The sequence below is a fragment of the Cyprinodon tularosa genome, unplaced genomic scaffold (genome assembly GCF_016077235.1).
Source record: "Cyprinodon tularosa strain WSP-4 unplaced genomic scaffold, ASM1607723v1 ctg789, whole genome shotgun sequence".
Lineage (NCBI taxonomy): Eukaryota > Metazoa > Chordata > Actinopteri > Cyprinodontiformes > Cyprinodontidae > Cyprinodon > Cyprinodon tularosa.
In genome coordinates, this window is record NW_024039550.1 from 1,085,160 (window position 1) to 1,107,765 (window position 22,606).

General features: G+C 37.7%; 1 protein-coding gene across 1 annotated transcript in view; it reads right to left on the minus strand.

Moving 5' to 3' along the window:
• Positions 1-22,606, minus strand: part of LOC119773849 (nuclear receptor subfamily 6 group A member 1-A) — a 153,994-nt gene that overhangs the window by 59,824 nt on the left and 71,564 nt on the right. The window contains exon 3 of the mRNA XM_038271030.1: positions 6,493-6,516. Coding sequence (XP_038126958.1) covers positions 6,493-6,516 — 24 coding nt within the window. The remainder of the gene's footprint in view (positions 1-6,492; positions 6,517-22,606) is intronic.

Below are 22,606 nucleotides of genomic sequence, written 5' to 3' on the forward strand. Positions count from 1 at the left end.
CATGCAAAGACTCCATGTTTAGCAGGCTGGACCCTGTGGGTAAAAGGTGGGTTGGATGTTGTCAGCGAATGACTGGTGCAATATGTTGGAATTAAGAAACTGTTCTATGTTGTTGCAGGAAAACTGCAAAAACACGTTTATGGGGGCTAACTACACTATGGGCAATGCAATTATCAGTTTGACAAGTAAGCATAGACAGATTAATACAAATATGAGAAGATTGTAATTTCTCATCACTCTGTGCTCGACAAACCCAGCATGGAAGGAAGGCTTAGAGGCTAATAATCAAAGCAGATTAGCCTGAGCTCTGATGGATGCGACGCAAGGCTGCTAATCATCAGCGTGATAAGCATGAATCATCCAATCACAGTTAAAAATGAGAGAATTATGATTTTGATGAAATGATTTTGGCATCAGCTGCCCATCAAAGCGCCGCTCTTTGGCTTCCATTTGCTTCCGCCATTCCGTGTCGCAGTAATTCCTTGGTGTTAATACATAATGTGTAGGACGGTGAATATTAAGCATGGTAAGGAAGAGTGGGCACAAGCAAAAGAGTTTCAGGGTGCCGGTGTGTGACTGATCCTTGGAACCTCCTGCCCTGTGATTTAGCATCAAAATGACAGACTTGCCCCTGATTGGGCTACGGGTGGAGAGCTAATGACATGCTGTGTGGGCTAACGTGTCTATTAACCCACATTGAACAGCAGGAACTGACAAGAACACAATTCTGTCATTATGCTCAGAGAAGACCTTTAATCAGTTAGGCAGGGACAGTAGTCGCCCTGGATTCAGCAGGGAGACGATGATGTCACAGACATGCTCTGTCTTAACCGACTGAGATGAGGAAGATGAGTGAGAGTTTCGGGTCATCGGATGACCAGCTGCACTGGCATTTCTTTGGTGTCTCTTTGTAGCAAAAAGTTTAATGGATGCCTGCCAAAGAAACAAACACTGATGACAGTATTTAGGAGGATGCAGCAGCTACATCTTTGTGTGTCCAGAAGAAGTCTTATACAGTAGTAGCCATTTAAAAATTCTCCACTTTCCTTAATAGGCCCTTGGCTGGTCCTCTACAATTCCTTTTTAAACATTAACCTTTGTACTAAAATTTTCTGTCATGATTTGTAAACATTAAGATCTAAAGAGAAGCATCATCTCCTGGTCAGACCCTGTAATACAGTGGAAGGGTGGAGTCAGAGTAAAAAATAATGCACTCCCAGGAGAAGGCCAGTGGCTGGAAGTTGGATGGGATTTTGCTGGGAGTTGGAAGAGAGTAGGTTGCCATTCGGCTGGAGTTTGACTGTGAAGGGCCATTTTGAATGGCTGTTACTGTATATACACTTTTAGCAGTATAGCTAATTGTTTCCAAATGACTCTAGTGCTGTAGGCAGATTACGTAAGTAATATATTTATTCTTTTAAAGTAATTTCTGGAGTAGATTTACCTTACAGCACTTCCTACTTTTATTTCACTGGGAAAAGGATCTAAAAATAAGTAGAAATGTCTTTAATTAAGTGTATTTACACTTGATTTGAGTAGGTAAATGAGATAGTTTGCCAATGGGATGAGTATTTTTTGCTATTAAAATAAGAAAATTAGATAAAATGCACCTGAAATAAGACAATGCAATTGTGTTTTCTTATTGTAAGTGTAAATTGTCTGGTTCCATTGGCAAAATCTCTCTTTTACCTACTAAATCCAAGAACAAATACTTATTTTAAGAAAAAACAAGTTATCTAGATTTCGATTTTTTTCCAGTGTTGAGTATTATTCTTGTGAGTTAGAATTACTCGTACTAGATAGAGGTGAGTATTGCCATGAGTGTTGCGATTCGATACATGTCGCGATACTTGGGTCACGATATGATATTATCATGATATTGCAGTATCACTATATATTGCCATATTTTCCCCAGCTATCAAAATCAAATGATGAGATAAAACAGCAAGTGCTGTATATTTTTATCAGAAAATATTGATTAGGTATTATTATCCATGTTGTTTGGGGTTTTCTTCCACTGTGACTGCCTCAAATACATATTTGGTGCTACACCCTCAGTTAAAGGGCTCCACAGCGCTTTCTGCCAGAGTGGTGGTGCAGAGGTAGCCCATTTTCCCATCAATGTTTTATGTAACCATTTTTTTTTTTTAAACCGATACTAAGAAGTGAAAGATCGATATTATATTGGGCAGCCGAATATCGAGATATATTGCCAAAACGATTATTTCCCACACCCCTAGTACTAGAGTTCATTTTCTGTCCATTTTGTCCACTGTATGTAACTTCAGCGGATGTTAGGATCCAACATTCTCTCTGTACTTAACCAATTGTCATGTTTTTGTATTAAAAACTTACTGACGTGACAATAAGACGTCTCTAACAAGTTATATGTTGCTTTATGAAAAATAGTTTGTTGTAGCAAAAGCCTTTAATGAGAATAAAAATGAGAATGTATCCACATGCATTTCATGTTGAGAAACTATACATTTAGACAAGCTTCTATACGGCAACCCTCTCAGGAATATTATACAAGAGCATTAGGAAAAGTGTGCTGCGTATTTGACACTGTGTGAAATGGCATTTTGCAGTAAAGTCCTCTCATCTTCTACTTCAAGCAGATTAAAGCAACAAGGATTTATTAGGAGGCAGCACAGAGGCGGATTTCACCAGGAAACAAACTTCCATGCTTTAGCCCACAGTTTCTTTCTGTTTAATCATATAATAGAATCAGTACAGGCACATACCTGACTGACGGCATACGCAGATGAATAAAAGAAAAATCCTAAAATAAGACTTTACTTTTATTTTACCAGTTTTCCGACATCTCAAAGCTTTATTTTAAAACTTTAATTTCCTTCAATAGACACTTTAACAGGGGGACTAATTTTGTAACTATTGACTGAATGAGTGTTTACTCATCTGCTCGTCTGTCCTTTGTATGACTCTAGTGGAATTTGATTTATTTTGTGACCTGCCAAAAAAAACTGAGATGAGAATTAGATTGAGATATAATCTGGTAACATTTACATCTTTGTAGTGAACTATGTCTCTTTTTAAATAAAATTTTGTAGCCATTAGGATAACAAACAAAGACATTTTCTCCTACAGCATCTATACATCCTGTGCTTTAATCATAGAGCAAATAAACAAGTTAGAGTAAAAAAATCTACACTGCAAAAACAATCCAGAAATAAGTAAAAAATGCTTAAATTAAGTATATTTACCCTTAATTTGAGCAGATAAATAAGATGATCTGCCAATGGAATGAGTATTTTTACTCTTAATATAAGATAGTTAGATAATATTTACTTGAAATAATACAATAAAATTGTTTTTTCTTATTTTAAAAGGAAATTGTCTTGTTCCATTGGCAAAGTGTCTTACTTACCTCCTCAAAAGTTAACTGATTTTTAAATTTTATTTCAGTTTAACATGGGAAAAAAAGTCAGAATTCTGACTTTTTTCTCAGAATTCTGACTTTTTTCTCAGAATTCTCTCATTAATGGAGGAGAAGAAGGTCATTAGACAAAAGAGCTAGTCTCTAAAACAGACATGGCTATGGCTTGATAGCTGTCAGAATTCTGAGAAAAAAGTCAGAATTCTAAAATTAAAGTCAGAATTCTGACTTTTTCCCCCAAAATAAACTGAAATAAAATTTAAAAATCAGTTAACATTTTTTTTTTCCAGTGGCCCTAATCCTCTTCCGTAGAAAATATTAGGCTTTGGCTTGTTTCGTTTTTTTTAACCTTAGTATTACAGAAAGAGTTTTCTTCATTGAGGGACCGACTAGAACAAGAACCCCTTTCCTCTCTGGATTTTTTTCTCAACTGCCATATTTGGTTCACTGTAACCAAACCAGTCAGTTTCCCCTTTAGTTCGGAGCGAGACTTGTTTTTTGAGGTGGTCGTGGTCTGCTTTCAAACGGACTCCAGTGCAGTTCGCTTCAGGTGTGAATACAAATCGGCCTCAGTCTGACCCGAAATGCAGAAAACATACATTCCTTTGCAGTTAGCAAGCACCTGTCTCCTCTGTTGCTTAACATCACTGCTGCCAGCAGGCGGTGGATCTCCCCCAGCTTAAAGGTTGCATCCTCTAACATTATCAAAATTAGAATTAAGAAGTTCCAAAATTTACTTTAACACTTTCTTCTAAACATTTGCTATGATATTCTAGCTGTAAGAATTGCATATATTTGCAAAACTGAGGTGCTGCATGAAGGAACACATAGTTTTCCTCCATTTCTGGGTCACTGCTCTGTCCTGCCAAAGTCTTTTCTGATGGATAGCATTAACAGTCATCACAGAAGTTTATTGACATTTTAAGTCTGTATTCATAGCACAGTTTTCTACTTGTTTCCCCGGTATGAGCACAGACCCTTAATCTAATCTCAAAACAAGGCTAATGGATGGGCCTTTAGGATGACAACGTCCCAAAACATACAAAAAAACTATAAAACACAGATTGGCTGAAAAAGAAACATATTAGGACAGTTTCTAAATCTCAGAAATGGTTGTGGGTCTGTGTAGGCGGGGTAAAGTTTTGCATCTAATTGGGTACAAAGTATTATGAAGGATTTCATGGAGTTTCTGTAGTGAGAATTAGGTTATACCACCAATGTAAGATTTGTTAAAAAATTACTTAGAAAATGGCAGTTTAAACATCAAGTCATGCTTTGATTTTCAATCAAATGCTTATTTTTTTTGCATTTCTATTTTAAACTTCATATAATTCTTTATTTTGGATTTTGATGTATATCCTAAATAACAAACATTAAAAAAAATCCTACACAACTACAATTTCTTTATATGTGAACTAATGTATTAAACTCTTAGGAGACTAAAGAGTTTTAAATAGAAAAGCGGTAAAATGCGTCATAAAAGGAGAAAGTAGAAGTATGTCAGGATAATCCATGCAAAACATGCAGAGCTGCAGCTAAGTCCAGGATATTCTTCCACTGAATTCTGATGTGTAAATGCAACAGCAGTAGCCAGATGCCCATCTTTAATTAGGATACCTGGGCAGTGAAAAAGCAGATTCTATTTTTTTCTTTTTTAGAAAGAGCAAAATCCCCTTTGATAACATATAAAGTCATCTTTCCAAACCTGTGAAAGATGACATCTAACTTGGCATCTAACTCTGTACATATGCTACGATATATATACTCTGAGTATATACACAGAGTACATATACTCTGTACATATTAGGGCTGGGTATTTTTTCGCCAAAGTACTGAATCGATTCGGTTTTGATTCATACTGTTCTAAATCAATTAATTTTGCTTCAATCTGTTTTTACAATAATGAAAGTGGTTCAGCTGTGTTTCAAAATACTCATGTATTTAGTTTTTTCCTGTCACATTAAACACAAAGTGCAAACTTGTAAATCGGATAGTTCAAAGTTGAGATGTGAACAAAACTGTCTCATAAGTGCAAACTTGTTTGTGAAAAATGAAAAAGTGAAGCCTTACTCGAGCAAGCAGATGTGACACAGCAGACATGCATGAGCTACATTATCTTCAATGCACAAACCATATTTGCAGCTTTGTCTGTAGCAACTACAGAGTGTTTGCTGGTCAGCCTCCATTTGTTGTGTCTTCAGTCAACCTATTTGCAGCTGTCTGGCTTAAAGTAATCTTGAATGCATCTTTCCTGCTCATTTGAATGTGAACGTCACACGGGTCACTATAAAATGAATCGATCTCATTCCCTAGACATCGATTTTGCAAAAACGTAAAGAAATCGATTCAAAATCAATTAAATCCATTTTTTTTTTACCCAGCCCTAGTACATGTAGTGAAATACAGTCAGAAGTTAAAAAGAGCCCAAGCTCAGCATTAGATGATCTAAAGATAATATCAGTTTCTAAATTTTTAATTTAATTAAATCCACTATTTTCATATTTGTAATTTTCAAATCACAGCAGCACTCACTCTTTGGTTATTTTACATTTAAAGAGAGTAAGTAGTGTTGTAGTCAAGACCACACCAACCATGACCTTACAGATCTTGGTCTGGACCCTTAAAGATCTCCTTGGTCTCGGTTGATGTCGTCTTGCCTACAACACTACGAATTATGAAACGAAAAATGGGTTGCTGCTACACACAAGAGAAGTGAGTAGTAGCTACTCTGCAGATCGATGCATATGAGCTAGCAGTAAAGAGTTTTCCAAGCAGCAGGACAGTCTTGCAAAAATGGAATCTGGATAAGAAAGCATTTAAGACATAAAAACAATAAAAATCTTTGGGGATAGTTCAGAGCAGAATTGGAATCAAATTGCAACCAAAATGTTTGTTGGTGAAAAAAAAAGGCATTTTTGATTAGTGGCAGTGCAGAGCCCTACTAGTAAACAAAGGAATAAAAACAGCAGTGACACAGGAGATGGCAGCAGTAGAAAAAAAACAACTCTAACTTGGAATTTCAGATTTTTTGATACTTTAACAGATAGCTTTCATCATGCAGAACTTCATAAAAACACAAAAGTATTTTTACTTACCCAGATTACTTTCATTGATTGTATCTGTGGAAAGAGAAACCAAGGTTTTATCAATATTCATGATCAACAGAGTCGGAATGTCTGGGCATACTTGAACTGTGAGACTATACAATTAGTCATCAGTAATGTTATGTCTATGTGCCGGGAAACGTTCTGACAAGCAGGGACCTGCTCTGAAAAAAGTGACGGGTATGCATACTGAGCACAGATCAGATCCCACTGATGCAAGCATTAATGTTACTCTGGGGGCATCCCCAATGTTGGTCGCTCTCCGGAATACAACAAACACCAACGTTTTATTATTTCCCACCAAATCTCATTGTTGGAATCAATGTTCAGATAATTGAAAGGTGACCAAGCATACCATTTTTTTTTTTTTTTTTTGTTAGTATATACCAATAAAGTAGTGAATACCATTTTCTTTACTTGAAAGACAAAAATTAACCTACACTTTCCCTCACAACATGCTGCTGTGTTGGGACTGATTGAGCTAAATAAATAAACAGTCAAGAAGTAAATAGAGTAGCTTCCCTAGTGTGCCCCCCCACACCACCACCACACACACACACACACTCTTTCTGCTATATTTAGGGAGGACCATGTGTCGACTTCCATTGTCTTCCATTAATTTTCAGTCATTTTCAAGCCTTTCTATGCCCTAACCCTAAAACTGACCCTAAACCTAACCATTATCAATGCATACCTCACCTTAACCCAAACCAATTGACACCTTAGCCATAAACCTAACTATCAGCAAAAATTTAGCTTGTGAGGACCAGCAAAATGTCCGAACTCCAACACCCCCCCCACACACACACAAACAAATAACATTAGGTCAAATGGACTTAGCCAACACATACATGCTTCTATTTATACTATGATTGGGTGAGCCGGGCAACAATAAGCTCAGACAGAACGTCCTTAAAAACATCTGGGTCAGACATCTGCAATTTCCTCCATCTTTATAATCTAAAAGCCTTCTTAAATAAAGAACTGACAGAATCAAATTGATGATTAATTATTGCTGAAGTAGCGTGGCGGAGAAGAGATGGGTAACGTGTACGTTGGGAGTGAAAATCTTCATGCAGAGATTTTCAACAAAGTAAAATAAGTTTAAAGGTATAAACACAGAGGAATTCCTTAAATAAGGTATTCTTAAGGAGTGATTTCTTTTTTTATTGTTGTGGCAATCATAGAAGACTTTTTTAAATAGGAATAAAAATGCAATCTAAAAATAAAACTTTAAAAAAAACATTAATGGTACGGTAGTGACCGATCCATGGAAGCTATGGTCCCGCCGTGGCCGTTAGCGGTTAGAATCCTGACCTTTTGACCTTTGAAAGGACATGAAGTGGGATTAAGAGAAAGGGGGAGGACATGTGGAAAACACCACAATAATAAAGACCACCAGAGCCTTAAAATCACACAAAAAATACAAACATCAAAACTTTTAATAAAAAAAAAGTTACTCAGTTTTCTCAGATTAAATTTATCTTTTTCATTTTCAAATAAGGTTTCGAAATTATTTTTCTTTTTCAATTTTCTTTCATATTTTTTTCAATTATTTCCTTTCACAGATTTATTTTGTTTAATTTTTAAAGAATTTCTATTACATAAACTAAGTTATAAAACATATGTTTTTTTAACAAGCATAATATCTGAGAAAACTGCAAAGTTGGTCTTAATTTACTTTTATTAAAAACCTTTTTTTTTTTTTCTGGAGTGCATTTTTTGCACATTTTCATTTACAAAACTAATCAATTAAAGTTCACTCTATTGAACAGCTGCTGTTCCTATTCTGGACCAATCAAAATCGTGACAAAATAATTATTTTCTTAAAATGCCGAGGCCACGACAGAAGCAGCAACAACACGTGTGAATTGTTAACAATGTTTAAAAGATGTCTTACAAACGACACCATAACTGCCTTAGCTGACTTATCCGATTTATCTAAAGGCCCCGTAACCCCTGCCTTCCTCATCAGCAGCTCAGTGAAATTCTCCTGACATCCTCACACCGAGCGCCGTGAGCGAGGCAGCCCTACACGGCAAAAAAAACGTGACATCACTCAAACAAGAGCTTAATAAAAATAGGCCACAGCTGTTTGGATCTTTAGGCTACAAATTAGACTCAATATGTCAGCCGTGATCACATCACAGGAAGGAGAGTGAGAAAGCCTCCATCGGAATGGGCTGCTGTTGCCGCTTTCCACACGCTTCCGTTCTCTGCGCCGTTTTCCACACATGCATGTAGCGCTCATGCTAATTGGTGTTAGACGAAGAACTAACGACAGAGGGTGCATTGGTGAGGAATGGATGAATTATGGAAGGATTTAAATAATAAATAGGCCCTTTTTTACAACCGTACAAAGAGCGGTAAAAGGGAGGAGAGGTATTAAGTGAGATGGTGGGATGCTTTGTGGAAAACATAATCTCAAAACAGAATTGGGGCAAATGAATTATACCCAGCTAGGGCCATTATTGCTCATCAAAGCATCAGATGAATTATTTCATCTGCAGGAGCCTTTATAGATGTATGTTTAGCTCTGCTACAGTTCGGTCTGAACAGAAAAAAACAGAAGAAGTGAGTGATGCTTTTTCTTCTGCACATATGGAAATAGAGATGAAACACCTGGGAGAAATCTCAGCTTTCAACACAGAGACATTCAGTCTCAACAAAGAAAACAGCTCCTGAAGTCTTTAAATGATGCACACACTGCACCAATAAAACAGACAGAAAATCTAATATAAATAAATGCAATGATCTTCTTATATAATTGCAAAATATACGTCAGACCATATACTGATCTAAAAATACATAAAAATAAACACTCAATGAACAAGCAAATTTGGCTTATCTATTTATTTGGTCACTTATACAATAATTAATATCTATTTTTCTTCTTTTTTCTGATCCTGAGCAAATGCAGTGGGCAAATGTACTTGTCGCTAAGCAGTATTCTCCAATAAGACAGGGGGCAGTACACTAGATAAACCATAGAAATGTACTAAACTATAAAGGAAATGCTTAGTTTCATGAAAAAAAAAATAGACGTGTTCACTAAGGATGCAACTAGCAGTCCAATTTATGTTATTGCTGATTTATATATTTATACATATACACTGCTCAAAAAATGAAAGGAACACTTTGAAAACACATCACATCTCCATGGGGGGAAAAAATGATGTGTTATGAACAAAACGATGCCACCGATCATTTGATGGAAATGAAAATTATCAACCTACAGAGGGCTGAATTCAAAGCCACCCCAAAAATTACAGTGAAAAAAAACGATGCGGCAGGCTAGTCCATTTTGCTGAAACGTCATTGCAGCAACTCAAAATGGTTTTCAGTAATCTGTATGGCCCCCACGTCCTTGTATGCATGCCTGACAACGTCGGGGCATGCTCCTAATGAGACGACGGATGGCGTCCTGGGGTATATCTCCTCCCAGATCTGGACCAGGGCATCACTGACCTCCTGGACAGGCTGAGGTGCAACCTGGCGGCGTCGGACGGATCGAGACATAATGTCCCACAGTTGTTCTATTGCATTTAGGTCAGGCAAGCGTGGGGGCCAATCAATGGTATCAATTCCTTCATCCTCCAGGAACTGTCTGCATACTCTTGCACATGAGGCCGGGCATTGTCGTCACCAGGAGGAACCCAGGACCCACTGCACCAGCATAGGGTCTGACAATGGGTGCAAGGATTTCATCCCGATACCTAATGGCAGTCAGGGTGCCGTTGTCTAGCCTATATATATATATGTGCGTCCCTCCATGGATATGCTTCCCCAGACCATCACTGACCCACCACCAAACCGGTCGTGCTGAACGATGTTACAGGCAGCATAACGTTCTCCACCGCTTCTCCAGACCCTTTCACGTCTGTCACATGTGCTCAGGGTGAACCTGCTCTCATATGTGAACAGCACAGGGCGGCAGTGGCGGACTTGCCAATTCCGGTGTTCTGTGGCAAATGCTAATCGAGCTCCATGCTGCCGAGCAGTGAGCAAAGAGTCCACTAGAGGACGTCGGGTCCTCAGGACACCCTCCTGAAGTCCGTTTCTAATTTTTTGATCAGAGACATTCACACCAGTAGCCTGCTGGAGTTAATTTTGTAGGGCTCTGGCAGTGCTCCTCCTGCTACTCCTTGCACAAAGGAGCAGATACCGGTCCTGCTGATGGGTTGTAGACCTTCTACGGCCCTGACCAGCTCTCCTGGAGTAACTGCCTGTCTCCTGGAATCTCCTCCATGCTCTTGAGATTGTGTTGGGAGACACAGCAAACCTTCTGGCAATGTCACGTATTGATGTGACATCCTGGAGGAGTTGGACTGCCTGTGCAACCTCTGTAGGGTCCAGGTAGCGACTCATGCTAACAGTAGTGACAGTGACCCTAGCCAACTTAATGCTATACTCTGATTACAAAGTGTTGATCTGGCTGAACTATAAAGTGCCTTGAGATAACGTGCTATATAAATAAAGTGAATTAAATTGAATTGATGACGAGGTGGTCGTGAGAGACAGATCGTCCCTCATTACCCCCTGTATAATACACAACAAACAATCAGGCTGAAGGTCAGACCCATCAAAAAATTCTTGCACGACTGCAGAATTGGACTGAAAAGGGCAAAAAATTTTACAGTGTAGGGGCTGTTTCACAGGCAGCTGCCTTGTCCTGAAAGCCCTGCATCCAGTCAGAGCAAAGAGAGCAGAACGGAGACCTGCTGCCTTTTCCCACAGTTAAAATATGCGCAAGTACAACATGAGCAAAGATGATGTTTATTCAGCCCTGCATTACAAAAGCAGGACTACAAATACAATAAAAAATATATTCATATATTTCCTTTTTTTTCCCTCCGAAACTATTGCACCAAAAAATAATTACCTGATTATCAAATAACTTGAATCGCTGCTAACGCCCTAATGTGCATACCTCTCGCTCTTTTTGGTAAAATCAGATGTATGCAGTGAAGTATTTAACAAAGTAATGATAAGGTATATAACATCTTAAAGATATTTTAACGACAGAGACATAGTTAAGTATTATTTTTTTGATCCCTCCCACCCCAGTAATTTGCCACCACAGTTAAAAAAAAACCTGGGACATATGTTGTGAATTTACACTATATAAAAAACCTCAATTTAAGATCAAGGAGCATGGACATTTTTCCATGGAACTGTAAACAGGATTTTATCCTAAGTGCTTCCAGTAGAAGCTTGTAATGACACGCATAAACATGATGCTGCTTTTACTTTGCTCTCCCTGTAGGATTGTCAACGAAAATGAAAAAATATATTACAGGAGATCAATAAAAGAAGCCTAGTTTTACACAAAAAAAAATCACACTAAAGTAATTAAAAGATTCAAAATCTAAATTAATTTATTTTTAGTTTAAAAAGTTCAATCCAATGCAGACAGCATCCTTCAGGATGGTTTAAACAACGTTTCCGACTTTGGCGAGCTCAGACTTTTTGAGGCTAATCTAAAAATAAATTTAATGCTGCACTGATCTAGCTGTGTGGATTTTTTTTTTCTAATCCCCAACTCTAATACAAATAACAGATTCCCAGTTTAAACAGATTTAAGAAAAATCTGATTAGGGGAGACAGCCAGCAATAAGCATTACTTAAGTTCATGTACACTAAGTTATAGAGTCTAAAGTGCTATTTTCTGCAGTGGGACATGCACGGCAAACTGATGAGCTAAACCACAAGCTTATAATTGCATGCTGCTGCACAAGGCGAGAGCAGTTTATCAAATTACACTTTAGATCAAAGGCAATTTTTTTTATAAAGGGGAAAATAATTTGGACTAATTAACTAGAATATAAGCCGACTTGTTTACAGCACAAACAACCCTGACCTTCATGGATCTAAACTACAATAAGTTAAAGAGAAAGACTGAAGCAGGACCAATGGAGAAAGCAGTGTGTCTCTCAGCATAGTGAGACACCTCCAGCCACCCTGCACTGTTTGTGTTTGGTCTGCAGCTGTAACAGTATCAAGTAGAGGCCCAGGTTGGGGTTTCACTCCTCAGCCGTTCCCCCTGGGATGTTTTTTCACCCCTTAGGTTCAGCAGGATAACAGGCGGGTTGGGGGTTTAGGAATAGAAGGGTCACATTGCTGTTCTCCCCCCTCACATCGGCCCCATCCCGACATCAAACCCCTCAGAGCCCACTCTGCTCAAGTGAAGGTCAAAGTGCTGAGGAGGATGCAGCGGAACGTCTGATCAGAGTCCAGCAGCATCTATATGAATCTCAGTCCTTTTCAACTTTTTCTAAAGTGTCACAATTCTAAATTCCTCTTTCAACATTCAAGGCTAACGCTTACATGCAGGTGGGTGCTTTCAGTAAATCGAAAAACAAAAATGAATTAACTAACAGCTACTAGTCCACAAAAAAATTTGTACTTAGGAAGGTTCCAAAAATTAATGGCCCCTTTCAGTTGTAAAAAAATAAGTCTCCCCTTTGCCATCAGTCGGAGGCTGCAGGTATCATTAGGAAGGGGCCAGTATTAGTTTCTCCCAGGATCATTAAAATAGCTCAGGCTGTCAAACTACTGTCATTCCAAACTTAAAGCATAGAACATGAAAAATACTTAATGACCCAAACCTATTGGTATAAGTTATTTTATAATGGTAACCTGAGCGACACAAATAACTAATCAGCTTTTTAAAAATATTAATGAAAAATGACTAAAATAGGTGGACATTCAACAACATTGAACAAAATAAAGCTTTATAATATTGTGAGACCTGAATTCACAAAGATTCTCAGAGAGTTCCGATCTTGGCCTAAATATTCCCAGAGGATAATATTCGGGGATTTCCTAATACTGCAGGTAGTGACTAACCTGACTCCGCCAGATGGATTTGCTCAGCAAATTCATTGGAAACCTTCGGTTGAAATAATTTTGGAAAGGGGCAAAAATACTGGTTAGCTGATTGGCCTATGTTGGTGATAGACGGGCCAAATAAACCAATCAGATCAACGAAGCATATGACGTACTAACAGCCAGGCTAATCTTGCTGAAACTAGTCGGGAGAAGAGCAAAATCATCTTTTCCTCTGAGAAAAGCCTCCAGAGCAGTGTTTTGCTCTTCTTTCAGTGAACAAATACTCTGTAATTCTGATAAAACTTGCTCCATAGCCACGCTAACGCTAGTTTCATCGGCTGAAGCCGCCATGTTTTTTAGACTGAACTGTCGCGCTTCTCGTTGCGTCACACCTCAACCAGCCTCAAAGCCAACGATGATTGAACGTTCGTTTGGTGAACGGCTCCAAATTTTCTTCTACGGAGAGTCTCCAGACTGATCTGCGAGTGAAATCTTAAAAGCTCACAAACACTGCGATACATTTAAAAAACATTAAGAGGGAAAAATGTCTGTAGTCTCTACTTTGCAAACCTTTTTAGTTTTTAGGGTTGCTTCATTTTTGGTGCTTTTGTGTACCTGGTGTTCAATTCAATTCAATTTTATTTATATAGCGCAGATTCCCAACACATGTAATCTCAGGGTACTTTACAAACAACTCCACCGGATCATGTAGTCAGATGATCTGATTGAAACCGAGGGAAACATGACTACACTGGAAAATACGCCGAACTCAAACATCTGTGATGTTTGATGTTGGATTCTCATCCCTAAACCAAGGATGAGAATTTTTACTCTCTTTTGCTCCCTCCTTCTGTTAACTTTATTAATACTAAAACAGACTTGGCTTAAAAAAAGTTAATTAACTGATCAGACCAATCTTCTAAAAACTAAAAGTAAAATTGAAAACAAATATATAGGTATATTTATATGTGTGTTAGGGGTGGAACGGTTCACAAAATCCACAGTTCGGTTCGGTTCACGGTTTCGTGGTCACAGTTTTCGGTTTGGTTCGGTATTTGTTGATTGTTAGGAAAATCTATTATGTCTTGTAAAGTACAACGCGTGTTGCACAATGCTTGCACACTGTTGCACTTTTATCCTCAACTTTCTTTCCGCCGTCATCGTAGGTCACTCTAAATGCAAAGTGGTCCCATACAGCAGACCTATAAAGTGCTACTGGCGTGTCTTCCAACTAGGGTGGCTATGTCATCCATCCATCCATCCATCCATCCATACATCCATACAAACTTGAGTCATGGAAGTATGCTTACAGCTCCTTAGTTCATGTAAACTAATAACTTGTTTACATGATACTTGTTGATGGCATTAAAATTATTTCTAATAGCATTAAATTAGAGTTCCTTATTCCTGTATAAACCCTGTGAACTTTTAATTTAATATGACATCATCCCCATCATCATCCAGCATATTTTGTTTTGCTAATAATTCAACTACTAAATTAGTTGGCAATTATTTCAATAATTGATTAATCACATTTAATCTTATTGCCTAAGCCCTGATAGATTTAGCATTTTAGATGGAGTCTACCCCACCTTAACAGCTAAAAGTCCAAGGATACTAAAGGTCATTGCAAAGAAGAGTGAGTAAAATGAAGCTCGGTATCAAATAAAATCAAGCTTGAATTATTTAGCTGCATTGCAGACTTTGGTACCACCATGCAGGTCTAAAGAGGACACCAAATCTGAAACAGGGCAAAATAAAACTTTGATTTTATTTGTGTGACCTAGTTCTTTTGCCATAAAAAGTATATGCATTGCATACTCCACTCTGTGTACTCTGACACCTATTCACACTCTGAAGCACCTTGCGATTTTAAAAAGCTGAAGCTTTTCCCAAACACAGTTCTGAATGACACTGCTGAAATGAGGGAATTTTTTTTCTTCCATTTAGCTAGCATTTGGAAGTGTTTCATCTTATTGCTAAAATGACAGCTTTTAATGCTGCTGCATTTATAACCCGCTCCTCTTATCAGAGCCCCCCCCCACCACCACCAGACACTTGATGGAATTTGCCATCGCACAATGGTTGGAAAATACACTTCAAAGGCAAGACGCATCTAATCTTCTCCACTATGCACATTGCAAATTTGCTGTGGTAATAAGATCCTGCCTTCCCAAGCGTTCTTAAGGATCTAAACGAAGGATGAGAATTTTTTCTCTCTTTTGCTCCCTCCTTCTGTTTCTCTCTATATTGCTTTCTTTCAGCACGGCATTGCAAAAGAAGTGCATCTCAGACGTAGTGCTGCAGTTTAAGCGAATTTCTGCAACAGCAAAACACTGTATAAATGTTGGAACCCATCCCATGCTTATGTAAAAGCCCATTTTGCAGCTTTATTCTACACGCACACATACACTAGAGAAACGACTGACAACACAGCACAGTGACCTAGTTTCGAATGTGGCTTAGAAAGATCAAGCACGACTCCCTGAGAACAGCTATAGGCACAAAAAACCTGGTTCAGCGCTTCCAGTCATACCACTGCGCATCAGAAGGCAGTCAGGATAACCATTACACTGCAACAGCAAGGTGCAGCTGCAAAACCACAGTTTGCGCATAAGAGATGTGCCACCCAGATTCCAAGTTAGCTCAACATCCTCCTCAGAGCCATGAGACGCGTGGAAAAGCCACAGGAAATGACGGCAGGCAATGCCGCAAAAAAACGCTGCAACATTGCCCTGTTCAACCCCCACAACCGGCAATATGAGTCCTACAATCCAGAACTCCATCCCCTCCAGGTTATCTTTACATGTGGAGAAGGTTATGGATGGAGATGTTATCTCAGAGCATGCATTAGCACAACAAAGAAGTGTTTTAGAGACAAGCCCGCCAGAATAATTAGCTGATCTCTTCCCGAGATGCTGTGTTTGATACAGAACAACATGATAATGTGAGCTTAGCATGAAAGGAGGAGATAATTTGAGCCATGGAAATACAAAAAAAAAAAAAAGAGAGAGAAATGATGGCTTTTCATCAACTGACTCACTCTAATAGCTGAAAACGCTCCAGAATGTTTTAACCTTGAAGTGCTAAATCCTTGAACACTTCCTTCCCTATGAGACCAGCTGGTGGTAATTGCGACATGCTGGTTTTAAGTTGGGAATAAAGCTTTGCCAATATAATCTTTCAAATGAAATACAAAAAACATTAATAGTAAAGTTGGCTGAATTTAGCCTATGTTGTTAAGGTCAATGAATGCTGTAGAGCAGGGGTACCAATTAACCATTGATTTAAAAATCAATGGGGTCCAAATAAAGAAAATCATAAACTAGTAAAGGTTGCAGAGACATTTTTAATTATAAGCCGTTACTTTAAACAGCATTTAACACTGAGATAAAATGCATGTGTTTATGCATCCATGTTATACATTGAATTTTTAAATAAAAAAATATAAAAATTAAAAAGTTTTTACATTTTAAAATCTAAATTGTTTTTGAAGTAGAGAACAACAATCTTTCGGTTTGGTAAATGGACATTAACAGGAATCACTTTTTTTTTTTATAAAATCCCTGAATTGACCGTGTTCTTTTCCTTTTCCTTTCTTTTTTATGGCTTAATAAGAGCAGTGGGCTTTAGGCTGACCTGCAATGCTTTAAACCTGGGTTTGAATGGAGACTAAGCCATTCTAAAGCACATATCAAGGATGTGGATCCATATTTATTTTTGAATATGTTCATGGTGGAGAATCCTGCTTCACAGCAGGTTGAGTCAAACATACTCTGAATATGCAGGGTCATCTTTGAGCATAATTGAGCTTGACCATTTCACTTTTCTTTCACCGGTTCACCGCAGTTCTTCCAGCAGTCCACACCTTCTCTGCTCTCTTTTTCTCATCGTCTTCTCCTTCTTTCCCATCGCCCGGCTTGCCACAGGTTTGCCTGCGGTGTCTAAAAGTAGCAGCAGCAGCAACCCAGACTGACAGCTCATTGGGTAATCTATATCATGTGAAGTCTGGTGCCGGACGTTTCGGATGGCTTTACCGTGTTAACAGAAGAGATGATGTGACGCTTAGACACTGTGGTTGGACAAGGTGCAGTAATTTATAAATGTTTTAAATCCGTTTGGGTCCGGATTATCCAGCAGGTGGGTCCGGATCCGTCTGTGACCTCTGCTGTAGAGTATCCATCGCAGCTGGATGTGACTATGGAGGTTTTAAAGTAGAAAAAATTAAATACAAATGTAATTAAGTAAATAAATGTAACATTAAACATCTCATTACACAATCAAATGTGCCTATAAATTATTGGTGGACTATTAGGTGAAAAGATGTCAGTTTTTTTTTTAAATAGATTCATTTAAATATACATCCAATTTTGTTTTACCTTCAATTACTTCATGGTTCTTGAAATAAGCTTTTGCTGCAATAGATGAGTTACATAATTTTTATTTATTATGAATATGCAGATGAAGGTTCCCAGTCATCCAGGTCATAGTCATTCCGTAAAAAATTTTAAAAATATCCACTGGACTTGGTTTCCAAGATTTGAAGACATTTCGCCACCTCTCCAGGAATCTTTCACATTTAAATTGAGAAAGCTTCCTGGAGAGGTGGCGAAACATCTTCAAATCTTGAAAACCAAGTCCAGTTGATATTTTTTGAATTTTTACGGAATTTATTATGAATAGAAATATTATTTTGTAAATTTGAGCTAACTTGCCCGAGTTATATTTTAAAATAAAACAATATGATATTTTTGCTTATCACCCACCCCTACTCATAACTATGCAGATGACGCCCAGCTGTATATTACAAGTTCACCAGGTGGCTATGAACCCATTTAAGCACTGGGTATATGTACAGTAGAGCATTTAAAAGTTAACAGACACCTTCGGTTAATCCAGCTAGAAAACACCAATCAGGCTCATAATCAGGGTGTAGTGATGGACTTAGACCCGAGCCTTAAGAGCCTCATAAGGCAGCAACAAAGTTAGCCTTCTATCACCTGGAGAACATCTCCAGGATGTAAGAACTGATATTTCAGCAGCATCTTCAAAAATTTATTCATGATCAATTAATATTCAGTAGAACTGATTACAGTGGAGCTTTATTCAAAGATTTTCCTAAAAAGTGGATCAGACAGCTGCAGTTAATCCAGGATGTTCTCACTAGAACTACGTTTTGTTAAAATCCTTACACTGGCTCCCAGTCTCTCAGAGAAAAGACTTTTAAAAAACTTCTTAGTCTGTAAATCACTGAATGGATCAGCTCTAAAATACATTATTTGTTGTCAGGGGCTCAACCACCCAAAGCTTTCAGGTCTTCTGGTTCTAGTCTGCATACCCAGAACCAGAACCAAACACGGAGAAAAAGCATTTAGTCCTTATGCTCCACGAATCTGAAATAAACTCCCAGAAAGCAGTTGTCTTAAAATGAAGATTTATTTAGAGCAATCTTATTATTTAAATTTCCAGTCTAACTTTCCTTCCATTTTCTTAACCATTTTGTCCAATTTAAAGATTGTATCAATAATTCTATCCATCCATTGTTTTGTTTTTTTCTCCTTCATTTTTACTTCAGCCTCTCTTTTTTGACTCAAGCATCACTTGGGTATTCAAAAAAAGTTAAAAACCATCCAGTGGAAGTTGGTTTTCAAGTTTTAAGACTTTTCGCTTCCCATCCAAGGAACTTCAAACTTGGAAACCAAGTCCAGTACTGTTACCAATTGGAAGTGTTGGTTTATGATGTGAAAAGGGAAACCTGGCAGGTAAACTGACTGCTGTTACAATGGCCGACAGCACAGATAACAGTCATGAAACTGATGTTTTTCCAGATTTCAGTCACTATCGGAGAGACAAAGCAGATTCAGAAGAACAGCTGACATCAGATAGCAGAGCAGACAGCGCCAAACGGCAGTACAACCAACCTACCTGGTTTTCATTTTATCTTTACAGTCTGTAGTGCAGGGTAAATTTAAACATGCTGTATGCATTTACTTTACAGTTTTTATTAATTTAATTCAATAAACCATATGAAAAGGAGCATTTTCTATTCATCTATTGAAAATCTGGTGAAGGGCAGTTTTTATTTGAAATCATATCTTTACTTTCAAGAAAATATGTAAATCTACATGTAAAATAGAGTTTGTAAAATAGAGTTTATCAGTGAAATATGAAATGTGCCCGACTTAAATTCTTCAATCTACAAAGTGAAACAAAATTCAAATTTAAAGATCAAAGTGAAAACAAGTAAAACCAAACAACAACGAAAATGCTCCGATAATGATCTGCTTATGATAGATGCAGCTGTAATATTTATGAATTTGTCAAGGTCCCTGAGATACCTGCGCTATGAGCAGAACTCGTTTCTGGAAGCATTTCTGTTTTTATCTAGAAAAAAATGTTTTTTAACTACTGGCCTTAGAAACTGATCTCCTGATTTGATCATACTTATTTTAGATTATTATTTTATTATCATTACTAATATGTACATATTAGGTATGCAAACAAATAATCTACTAACAATGAGTTCTGGAATAAGAGTTTATTAGGCTAGTTCTTTTTAAATCCAATTTAAAGATGATGTCTGCTTTAAAACAATTTCTTTAAAGTTGTAATCCACTAGAGCCGTTGCTGATTCTTCAGCAGTGCAAGAAAAGTAATGCTTTTAAGCATAAGAGATGTGCCACCGAGATTAATGCTTACACTGCTGAATGGTGGCAGGGTGCAGAATTCACTTTATGATATTCTGTCTGTAACTATAAACATTTAAACTCCTTAAAGAGGCAGTTCAGAGTTTCACACAGAGCTGCACCTCTCTTCTGCTCGTTCTCGTAGCGCACTCACACTTGACAAGGTTTTTCTTTACTTCTTTCACCTATTTGGAGTTGACACTGGTTTCTGAGCTGAGCTAGATGCTTTTCGCTACTTAGTATCACCAGAATCCATTTTAATTATAACTGTTCCATTGTTTGCTGAACTGGAGCCTTTTAACATAGAAGCTCTTTATGTCAAATCTGCAAAAACTTCGCAGGACCTTCCAACCCAAAGTAAATTCAGGGACAATAGGCTACAGTCTTATTGCTGCATCAGCATTTTAGTCATAAAAGGTAAAATAAAATGGCTGTTGGAGAGATACATTTAAGTAAAAACTTACAAAATGTCTCTTTAAATCATCACCAAAGCCTGTCACTTACAACACCTGGTCCTCACTTCATGTACAAATACTTATTCCCAAAACTAACTCTACTTTTGGTATTGCGTCTTTTCAATCTGCTGCCGCTCGTGACTGGAACGCTCTGCCAAATATTCTTAAACTGGATAGACTAATTTCAATTTCATCCATCAAAACAATTATATAATCCTTGTTCACAGACACTTGCAGCTGCAAGGCATTTTTGGGTTGTCATGTTTTAAATTCTATTTGATGTATGTATTACTAATGTATTGTATTTATTTTAACTCTACTTCCCTTTTACCAAGTGGTTATACCACTTCTCAGGCCGCACTGCAAAGAAGAACTTGTTCTTAATGAGTTGCCTATAAAAATAAAGGTATAATAAATTAGAGAAAAAAAACTACGTAGTGCCCATTTAACCCCTATATTAAGGTCCTACTAGGAGCACAAAGTTTCCCCCAACACTAAATGCTGGATTATACTAAAATCAGAGAGCTACATCACAGTTAGCATCCGCTTCATTGAAATAAAGTTTTAAATAATTTGACAGAGCGACAGACCGCGCCTTCTAATGACTTCTAATGGAAATTGAAATGGAAAGTGCTTCACATATTTTATTCTTTTTTTTTTTTATTCAGTTACTTTAAAAGTTTCTGTGTGTTATACCTTCTAAATATCTCTAGTCTATTAAGGTGAGAAAAAAAAATCAGCATTAGTATTTAATACCCCTGGCACAATAAATTGTTTAAATCATATAAAAAAAATAAAAAAAATAATAATCCTTATTTATCCCTCATGTTTTTAAAGATCCTCTTGATTTTTTTGTTGTTTTTTTTTTAAATGGCTGCTTACCAATTAATCTGTAGTCATTCAATAAGATCAGTCAATTTTAGATAAAGTCATTAATCACTAAATTGCATCCTAAGCATCAATATCTTGGTTAGTTTTGCAATGTGTTGCACCTTCATCATTCTGCAGATGATCATTTCTGAGAGTTTTTTTTACATTAGATCCATCAAAATGCGTGGAAATAGCATCTCCCCTCTAGATCCTCCTCAGTCTTTAAACATATCACACCTTCCGACATAATTTCTCTACTGAATTCAGATGTTTCTTTGTTTGTCATTTCCTCAGATCAGACATGGCTGTGCTCAGTCAGACCTGCTCAGCTGTGACTGGTATTCAGAAACTAGGTGTTAGCTTTCAAATAATGTATTGCACATGTAATTTGGGCTTACAGTTCCTAAGTTATTTGCTTTTCCATTTGGGTATGCAAAATAGGCGAGGATTACCCAAAATGAGGTGGATGTTAAGATGTTAAAACTAAAGCCAACTGAATTACCTTCTTAATAAACTGTGCTGCATAACTAATCTTGTCAACACATATTCTATTAAATTCGTAGAAAAACGGCTGTTCCAACCGTTTCATTTCCAAATTCTCCCCAGTGGTGCCCGACTTTACACGAGTGAGTAAAGTGAATGTGATTGGTCGATTATCAAGGGGGCGGGATTGTTGTAAGCAAGCAAGTTTGGTTGTGGTCGGTTTCTCGGAAGAATCTTGCTAACCCGTTAGCAACTTAGTGCTAGTAGGTTCCCAATGGGAAATTACATTGGGACCAAGTAACAACGACACTAACAAGGAACGCTATGGACAGCGGAAACATGCAAGAGGAGGAGAGTTTAGTGTCGGAGGTCATGGATGAGTCTCCTCCATCATACATTTTTTATTTAGAGGAGGAAAGCGGGGACGAACATGTTGTGAAAGAGGACGCCAGGGCGGCAGAAGCTTGGTTTGGTGTAGAAAGCTTCCAGCCGTACATGTTTGAGCCCTTGCCTCGCAACACTGCCAGTTCTGTTAGCTCTACGCCTGCTGAAGACACAGACGTCCATCCCCGTGAACACTGGGACGGAACTCAATGGGAAAGGAAAGGATTCTTATTTCTTATTTCAACCGTTGCATATATTAGCTGCAACATATGAATCAAGATGCTATGACCGAAAAAAAAAAAAAATTTACAAATGACTGTTGATATATGATTGGGCGATTTTAGGCATACCAGCTGACGTATAACTCACTGGCCTGCAAAAGATTACAGATAACAG